At 38.2% G+C, this 10,253-nt stretch overlaps 1 protein-coding gene across 11 annotated transcripts; it reads left to right on the top strand.

Moving 5' to 3' along the window:
* Positions 6,484 to 8,668, top strand: LOC110430708. 11 transcript variants are annotated; one of them, XR_002448058.1, is made up of 4 exons: positions 6,491 to 6,892; positions 7,545 to 7,641; positions 8,098 to 8,210; positions 8,425 to 8,668. XR_002448058.1 is itself a non-coding variant. In XM_021448555.1 (3 exons), the coding sequence occupies exons 1-3, from the start codon at positions 6,686 to 6,688 to the stop codon at positions 8,491 to 8,493; spliced, it is 315 nt and encodes a 104-aa protein (XP_021304230.1). In that variant the 5' UTR covers positions 6,491 to 6,685; the 3' UTR covers positions 8,494 to 8,668. The 11 variants fall into 11 exon arrangements, 1 of the variants encoding a protein (XP_021304230.1); XR_002448061.1 differs by having other exon boundaries at positions 7,558 to 7,641; positions 8,098 to 8,136; XR_002448057.1 differs by having other exon boundaries at positions 6,492 to 6,892; positions 7,558 to 7,641.

The raw sequence follows: 10,253 nt of genomic DNA on the forward strand, positions 1-10,253 counted from the left end.
GACAGAAAATTGAAGGTCAAATGTTTTATGCTTCTGGTAATTTCCAGAATTCTGATGCCCACCACCACTACCAAGACTATCAATACAAATGCAGTCATGTATACTAAAGAAATGGACACCATTAAAGACTTTGACTGGTGCACTATAGTTTATGACGATTTAAGGACCTCAGTCAGTAGTTACAAAGACAAATTGAAGAAACTTGCGCTGTGTCCACCGAAGAGCAAGCCATCAAGGGTTATCAGTGGATGTGTAATAAAGCTACTGGTAAGCATCAACTCTACTTTTCCCATTCAAAACCAAGCTGTGAAGCTCTGTCTGAACTAATTCTGGTTGGCAGGCCTATGTTGTTGACAACATGGAGATGGAGCTGCCTGAGAAGGATGATGAGGGTAGAAAAAAATGCCCCAAGATAAATCAATATAATATGGAGTTTTTGATGGAGATGATTTGTAAAGCTATGCGCAAACGCAAAGATTGCCCTCCTACATTTGAGATGTTTAAGGTAAGTACAAGGCATCTGGCTCAATTTTACTTGTGTGAAGAGGTAGGTTTTAGTTCTTATCTGTTCAATTTACCTTTTCAGCTGAAAGGAATTGAGGATACCTGCTATCGTGAAACTTCAAGGTATATTGTGTCCTCAAGGGACATAGAATCCCTAAATTCTGTAGCGACATCATCTGTGTCTAGAGGTGTGCCTCCGTTTGCAAAGATCGGGTTCCCATTAGCCCATCAACACCAAGGGGTACTTGCTGAAGTTGAGCGAGTTGGTCCAAGTGCTCGGCTTAAGTCACAAGCATCAAAATGCTTGGCTGTACTGAAGGATATCACTTAAGGGTTTAGTCAAGATCAGGTGGATCAACTGTACGAGAACCATGTGCTTTCCAAGATTGGTCAATGTGGCAGTCACCATGTTGTGGACATCAATGACCACACTATCCCTGAAGTTACGCTTGTTAATGCCTTCAAGCCCAAGGGTGAGATGGTCTCGATCATTATTCATGCACAATGTTCTATATGGAATATGCAACATCATGACCGAGTTTATCTAAAACAAGAATGTGTTGATGATTTGATTGTTGGAATTTCTTCTATAAATCTGAGCAGACAGCTAGACATATACCGTCAGCCAAATACATTAAAGCATGTAACTCAGGTTGGTTGGTTTTTTCCTGTTTTGTTATTTTAATAGGTTCATTGGATGGCATGATCATGTTCTTGTTCTTGCAGATATTTGTCCCTCTATTCCATGACAAACACTTCTCTCTTATTGTGGTGAATCTTCAAAATGGTTCTTTTGATTGTCTGGACTCAATGACTAGGCCTACAGGGAACCCTGTAGAGGAAAAAGTGATTGCAAATATGCGTCAATACTTGGCTGAAAGGTTTGACATATCTGATGTTGATACATGGCCTCAAGCAGTCTTGCCAGTTAGGCAGCAAAAGAACACTTATGATTGTGGCTTTCGTCTGATGCTTCATATGATACATTATAGGACGAAAGACATGAATAGGATTGATGAGGTTAGTGCTGGCAAGTCTTGTCTTTTACTTAGTTTTTTGCTGGTGTTTTACTTAGTTTTACCTTAGATATACAGGACATGGTCTTCAGATACCGCAGAAGACTTGCGGTTGAGTTATTATATAATGAACAAAACAAAGTGAAGCCCCATAGAGACCAAGCCTTGAGTTCTTAGGTGTCCAATTATTGCCACGGCAGTCCAGATGTTGCCGTCATCAGGTCTCAACCGCAACCTTCTGAGACAAATAAGCCACCTGAGAAACATAGTTCCAAACGGAAGGTCAATAAGGCACGTGGTCCCAAACGGAAGGTCAACAAGAAACATGATGCCTTGACAGAGACAAATGAGGAAGTAGCTGCTTCCAACATGAAGATGAAACCTGCTGGCCCGAAGACAAATGATCAGAAGCCACCTTCTCCGCCACCTGCTTCCAAACCTGCTGAACCTACTGGCAACGAATGTCGCAGGACCAATAGGGTAAAGCTAAGACATAACTATGGTGTCCTTGACAAGGGTACCTAAAGATAAAGTGAGAGTCAAACAAGAGGCAAAAAGGGTAAAAAGGTGAAAGGCAGATCCAGAGCTTTAGAGTTTGGACTCTCGTTTTTGCTTGACATCAGATATTTGGACAGCATCACAAAATCTAGGATACAAGGAAGCATGTACTGACAGCAGTCTTTGTATGTTGGTTGCATTGGCTTTCCTGTTAGTAGTTTTGGTGATGTATTATAACATTTTTAAGCAGCTAGCTGAGCAGATTATCTTGTAATGAAGTAGTAGCTTGTCCCTTTGTTCTGTGATCATTCAGTTCTACAAGGAGAGAAACCTGTTTGTCAGTAGTTCTTGCTCAATCATATTATTAAGCTTTTGCATGTATGTGTAGTGTGGAGCTTATTAGTAGTTCCTGCTTCTATCTAGTTCCCACGAACATGTGATGTTTTTTTATTTTTCCTAGATTATATATTTTTGATATAAACACACCGCTCCAAATTTATTAGCTTTTTATTCCACCTCATTCGCTCTCTATTTTTGAAATTATTATCTGGTTGGGTATCATTGGCAATGACGGAATTCGTGACTAACTTTATTATCCTGCCAAACACAAGTTCTAAGTTCACAGTCTCCATAAATACAAACAAAACCCAAAGTCCATGGTCTGCTCAACTTTTGTTATGTCAATTGGATTCCAAGCCCACGATATCATGCAGAGAATACCTACTATTCTGACACTGAGGTGGTGTGTTACGTACCGAAGAGGAAGAGGAGCTATCAGACTAGTTTATGTTTAAATACTTTGTTCTTAATATAGTTCAACTTTTGTTATGTCAATTGGATTCCAAGCCCTCGATACTTTGAGTTTCATGCAGGGAATACCTGTAATTCTGACAATGAGGTGGTGTGTTACGTACCGAAGAGGAAGAGGAGGTAATCTGACTAGAGGGGAAACATGGCAGGAAGAGAAAAGCTGGAGCATTGCTGTTTTGGGAATGCTTGGGAATGCCACCGTAGCGGTCAAATAACTAGTGAGCTTAGGTGGACAGAAATGCCACCCTAGTGGTCAAAATGCCTGCTTTTTGTTTGTATATACATGCTGCAACAGCTGCTGAAAATGCATGATACTAATATCAGCTTAACAGGGCATTATTATCCTTTTAAATTTGTGTTCTAGTGTTCAAAAGTTGCATTTGTTACCCTGGTGTTGCTCTGTATTCTGTTGATTCAATTTTTCATGTTGTTCATTCATCAAACCATCAAGAAACTTGCAAGCCTCGGTTGTACCACTGGGACTTCAAGATGGCTGAGGCAGCAATAGTTCTCATCAACTGTTGTTCCTGTTGGACTCCTGATGGCTGAGGTTGCAAGTTTATTGAAGATTTCATGCCCTCCATGTGTAAGCTGGATCTGAGATAAACATAACTTTCTTCAATTTACATCAACATGCAAGCTGGATCTGGCATCTCGCTTTCCTTGTTTTTTTAGTTTTATCACTTGCAGGATATGCACAATTAAACACGTTTCCATCATAAGTCAACATATATTTAAAAGCAATATTTCAACACATTTCCTACATTTTCTATCCAGATCAACATATATGCAAAATCATAACATATGAATTAAACTCAACATATATGTAAAATCAACACGTTTCTGGCCTAAAGTTTTCTTATTTATCAACAGAGGTTACCGTCGTTGTCGTCATCCTTGCTCTCTGGATCTACCCTAAAATAAGCACATTAGGGAACACCGTGGTAAAACGACACATTACTATTGCTGATTCACAGAGCAATACCCCCGTAAAAAGATACTATACTTAAATAAATGCAACATACGGTATAGGGAAACACTATACATTTTAATTATGAACACCACTAGTCTGCTTTGGCTGCCACAAAGCTGGTCCGTTTTGGCTCGTGCGGAGTTGGTCCGTTTTGGCATCATATATAGTAGCTGCTAGAAGTCCGGCTTCTGTTTCGAAGTGTCACACTTTTTAACTAACTGTAGCTTTTTGTATGTATGTAGCTGTCTCATGACTAGTGTCGTAGTTTATACAATTAACTGTACCTTTTTGCATTGTAGTTTCTTATTTGTATTTGTAGTCCTGCTGTAGTCTCTTAACGTTATTTTCACATTTGTAATATTCTCCATAACATTGCTAATACCATAGTCCAACCCTGATTCATGGACATAGGTTATCTTTGAAGTATCGCTAATCATTAAACAAGGAAGCATGAAAGCACGTTATATGAATAATAAAAATCACATTACAAATAAATACAAAGTCACTACCACAAAACTGAATACCCTTGAGGGTCAAAAACCCTCAAGGAAACCCCTAAAACCGCCAAAGAAATCAATATTGGCGGCTAGCACTCAAGGAATAGTCGCCAAGGGTAGAGAGACAAGGTGCCGGCCGCCACAAATCAATTTCTTGAGGGTTAAACCATCGAGAAAATAAATCAGTGGTCAGATTTTTAACATCGTCAAGAAAATATAACGACACCCAAGGATATAGGTTTCCTTGAGTGCCAATGACACTCAAGAAAATGTAAAAACACCCAAGGATATAGGTTTCCTTGAGTGCCGATGGCACCCAAGAAAATGTAAAAACACCCAAGGATAAATATTTTCTTGAGTGCCGATGACCCTCAAGGATATGCATGGAAAAAAAAGAGAAACAATCTCATATTTGTTGTAGCTGAGAATCGAACTCATGACCTGATGTTCCATGTGAAACTAACTTACCACTACACCACAAAGTCTTTTGTGACTAAGTGAATGTTTCTTTCTTTTTGTTTTCACTTTAGTGGATCTTGTAATGAATATTTGAGAACCTAAATGATTTCAAATGAAAAAAGTTTGAATTATAAAGTTTTATATCTCATCGAGTACTATAACTTTGGTTTAGGTTGTATCTCTATCTGAGGTCATTTGAATATTCAAAAAATTTAAAGTTTAAAGTTCTAATAATTTAAAACATATTTTATGGACCTCAAATAATTTCAAATGAAAATTTCATCAACTAAGAAGTTGTATATCTCTTTGGGCTCTATAACTTTGATATAAACTTTGCCTCCATACGATATTATGTTACATTTTAGCTTTAAAATAAGCAAGCATCTCAAGCTAAGTGCTAGTATATGCATTCTCTAATGCATAACAACACAAAATTATAACTTTTATTGGATTAATTTACTAACAAAAATTATATATCATTTTCCAAACATGTCAATGGAGCGTTTATGTCTATAAAATGCAATGTCTAACTAACAAGAATGCAATGAGTTCACTATATCGATGGTTAAGAGAAATATGACCATAAACTGTTTTTTCCTTGGCAGCTATAATAATTTACTTGAGGGTTTACACCCAAAGAAACTAGAACTTCCTTGGCGGTTTCTAGTTACACCCAAGGAAATGTGAATTACCTTTGGTGGTTTATAATAACACTCAAGGAAACATAGAATTACCTTGGCGGTTTCAACTAGCACTCAAGGAAATATAGATTTAACTTGGCGGTTTGGTTTAGTACTCAAGAATATGCATTTTCTTGGGGGTTTTATACAACCCTCAAGGTAATTGTATATCCTTGGGGGTTTAATTTCGCCCCTCAAGGAAATTGCTGGCCCTCAAGGATACTCAGTTTTCTGGTAGTGAGTATCGATCAGTACAATGAAATTATAGTACCATCAAATCACATTACACTAGTACAGAGAGATACTATACTGGCGGTTCGCAACCCCTTTGTACAGGCGGATTGACGAACCGCCAGTAGCTATAGGCCTGTGGAAATAAAAGTTTCCACAGACGGTTAACTGATAACCGCCTGTAGAAACCGATTTCTACAGGCGGTTCAGTTATGAGATCCGCCTGTGGAAATCAGTTTCTACAGGCGGTTCTTTTATGTAAGAAATTGGATTCTACAGGCGGTTCTCATAACAGAACCGCCTGTGGTAAGATTTTCCAAAACCCTATTTTTACACAACAAGAAATAAGGCTTTACATGACGATTTACTGGTGACGTTCTAAGAAAGCATCATAGAATTGTATTGTCTGTGACGGTTTATTCTTGAGGTAATATATCTATGATGACTGGTTAAATTATCGTCATGGTTGAACGTCATAGATCATTTTGGCACCTTTGTGGTAAACCTAAACCGTAAAGTTATAGCTAATGTTTAAAGTTAAATGAATTATAACATCTTAGGTGTTAGACAGTCATTAACACAAATCATTGATGCATCAACAAAACTAAGAAATATATTGCATAGATAGAAACGGAAGTCCTACTTTCCCCGGACTCTAGAAAGCCAAGGAATTAAAAAAAAATCATAAATAGAAACAAAAAATATAGTTGCATAAAAAGAAAAATAAAAACAAAAAAGAAGAAGAAAAGAACACGCCACATAAATATAGAAGAAAAAAATAAAAACCGAGAGAGAGGAGACTGGTTATAAACAAGTCCTACTTTCCCATCCCCATCGTTCTCTCGCAGTCACCTGAGGGCCGACTCCCTTCGTAGTCTTTCTCTCTGTCTCTCTCGATCTCCCTCACAGCGCCGTCCTCCCTACTCCTCCGCCCAGAAGCCTCCGCATCCGGCGGCCACCCCTTCCTGCTCCTCCTCCATAGGCCACCACCTTCACATCTGGCGCCCTCCCCGCCGGATGTTGCCCCTTGGCGCTCCTCCCCTTCTCTCTGGCGCCCCCCTCTCTCAGCCCGGTGTCCAGATCTACTGGTCCGAGCACAATCGCATCAGGAAGTGGCAGCTCCGAGCACAGTTTAATTTGAGTGTCCGAGATGAGCCCGTATTCCGGCCGCCAAAGTCTTGGTCAGGCCCTCTGCAGGCGACGAGCAGCCACAACAACGGCCACGTATGCTTGTTTCTTCTCTTCCCTTCCTTTTGTGCAAAATTGAGGATCCCTAATTTAGGCTATTTGGTTATACATATTCGAAACTGATCTGATATAATCCCAAGTGTATGCATGTATGCTGCAGGATGTGGGTTTAATTTCTTTAATATGACTATTACTGTTTTTACCAGAGCAATACATGTTGAAAAATTTGTACTATCATACTTTCAGTATCTATAGAGACCTTTCTTATAGGTGAAATTAATTAGGCATGTGTATCTACTGTCAGATAAAATATGTTGCTACGCAGGTTTCAGTATCTGTAGAGATCTTTTGTAACACTGAAGTTACTAATGTATGCCTTATTAAGTATTATCATGGCAGATGATTGACCTTAAATTAAAACCCACTTGCTTTACCTTGCAGATGTGTGACCTTAAATTTAGTAGTATTCAGAACTTAGTAACCCACTTGTCGAATGCAGAAATATGGTTGAAATGGTTTGCCACTTGTTGAACTTAGTAACCCACTTAGGGCCTGTTTGGTTATCAGGGATTGGACACTGGGAACAATTCCAACTTGAAATGTTGTGCTAATTTGTACTAACTTTGCTCACAGGAAATGATTCTGGGAGGAATTATGCCTAAGCGAATGATATTAACCCTTTGGGCAGTAATTGTTTACAGATTTTAAAATACATCTCTGAGAGGAGTAGGAAAGAGCAATGATGGCAGGAAGAGGGTAGATATCCACAGGATGCGGCAGTACAGGTTGCAGCTCGAATAGAAACTTGGTGATATCTTGGTCATATTACTTTACATGAGCGACACTGAACCATCATATCCACTATTTAAATATGAAAATTATTTGCAAAGTACTAGTTATGCAAAGCCCACTTTGGCATGGAGGAGAAAATGTTTCTAGATGTTTTAGGCAATTGAATTCCCCTACTACAGAGTGCTAGAGCACTGAACAATAGGTACTGAATATTAATTATTATTCAAAGTAAAATATATGGATGCAATGTGCTGAAATAGATGTCCTGCACTGATAAAGATTTAGTGGTGATTCACTAAATGCTGTTATGGAAGTATTAAATATAAATGACTTGTTGTGCAGCGTGCATTTGTACATATATTTGGAAATAGATTGCAAGATTGTCGTTGTGCTTCATGATTTCTAATTCTTGCTATTGATTCTGTTTTTCTTAAACCTCAATCATTCAGATATGCAAGCAAGTGGCAGCACTGTTTTCAAACTTTAAGGTATGAACAAATTCAAGTGGACTATGTGGCAGCATTGCTCTTAGGCTCTAAAGGCATGCACTGCTCAGTTTTGGGTGAGTATTAAGTATTAGTCCTGCACTTCTTTGGCAGATTGTCTCTATGTAGTTGAAGGCTTACAATTTTGTTGGCTCGTAGTTGCACGGTCTAGGATCCAATGCTCATGTTTCTCCACACATATGAGTCTTAACTGGCCAAAAGATTTACATTTTTTCAAAGATAGTACCTTTGCACATGTGAGTTTTATTACTGATCAAGTATTCTCTGCAGATGTTTTATGAGGCTATCTATGGATTGCGGCAAAAGGATCAAGGCGCTCATGGTGGCTATTTTCATTAGTCGTGAAAGATTTTGTTGTGCGAGCAAAACATCTGGGTTGTTGTTGTACAAGCCAACGTCTTAGTTTTCTAGATACTTGAGTGTAGCTTGGTTATTGCCTTAGTATTTCGTGTGAAATATTGTACAAGTACAAATGTTGATGGTTTTAATGAAAATGATGAGCAATATTTGTCAATTGTGAGTTTTGTTCCAGTTTATGTGTGTTTCATGAGTGTTTCAGCAAAACCATGACAGTTCAGTTCATCACCATAGTCTCTTCCTATAGTTGCCCTCTGGTTCGTCCATGACGATCCAAAAAATCACCCCGTGACGTTCTATTTTGGTCTAAAAAATGTATCACGAGGAATAGATGACGTTCCTATGAACCGTCATAGATAGTTAATTGTGACGGATTTTTGCTTGTCTGTGACAGAATCAAACCGTCATGTATAAGTTAATTTCTTGTAGTGTTAATATTATATATATATATATATATTATATACATTAATATTGAAACTATGTTAGGCTACAAGATTCAACCAATGCAACATGCAATATATTTATATATACCATTACTTTGTACATAAAATTATATTAATTACAAACATCACACATCAAAGTTTTTTGTTTACAGACATATGAGGTTTCACATCTGAAACCTCTGCTCTAATAACCCGATCGAGATAGCTTTAGCCTACTAATATCTCTTAGCGCTCTAAACTCAGGCTTTGCTAGGATGCTGGTCGGGTCGTGATATTTCCCTTCGGTGGGAATGGCTTCTCTCAAGAGAAAAGTGCAGAGGTCCTCAACTATGTTATATAGAACAGCTTGAGTCACGCTCTTCGCCTTTTCCAACTCATGTTGCTGCAGAGGAAGTTAGAAACATCATAAATTTATAGTTCATATAACACATGCTTAGCAACAAAAAATGACACAAATAATATAAACGACTATTAGAGCAATACCTTAGAAGGGTTAGTTACATATCTTCCGGTCTCTCTCATGAACTCGCAGACGTAGAATCCATAGTGGACCGATCCGACTGGTTGCTTATGGCACTGATGTATGACAAAAAAGTGGATACTTATTAGTTGCAACATCGTCATATGCATATTATATTTATAAAAGACAGCTTGTGATATTTTGGTACATACCGGCCATTTATAAAATAATCTCAATGGCTGCCCCGGTTCTGATTAATCACACCTTCCACCTTTGATCTTATAATACCTATAGGCCCTATAGTATCGAATACACAATCCTCAAGTTATTCTGAAACTCTTATAAAAGTAGGTATGGATATTTAATGTACTCAGCTTACCGTTCCAAGTGTGTAATGAATTTTGCATAACTTGAAGGATCATAGTCTGCAGAGTCTAGGACTAGCACACGTCCTAGACTAGGATTAATGAGGAGGCAGATCCAGTGGTCCCTGAGAGAATCGAATTTATGATGCAAGGTGCATGATTTATTGATACAAATCCCATCACCTTTTTTTGCGTGGGGAATTGTTTTAGAATAGTTAGGCAAATTTCTGATCATAGGCTAATTTATTTGATTTGTATAGGTCCTCTGAGACTTATCACTAATAGGTTGTTTCTCTTTGTTGGATATGTCACTTTTACCATTATGATGTAACTTCGCAATGTGGCATGTCGCACTTTTGGCCATGGATTTGGCTAGAAAATGCATTGGATAGGGTAGCAAGAAGATGGATCAAAAAAATTACTATACTCTACATGTAACTCTTAGATGACTTGGACGAACTACACATGATAAAT

Source organism: Sorghum bicolor, chromosome 10, assembly GCF_000003195.3.
Source record: "Sorghum bicolor cultivar BTx623 chromosome 10, Sorghum_bicolor_NCBIv3, whole genome shotgun sequence".
In the NCBI taxonomy this organism is placed as follows: Eukaryota; Viridiplantae; Streptophyta; class Magnoliopsida; order Poales; family Poaceae; genus Sorghum; species Sorghum bicolor.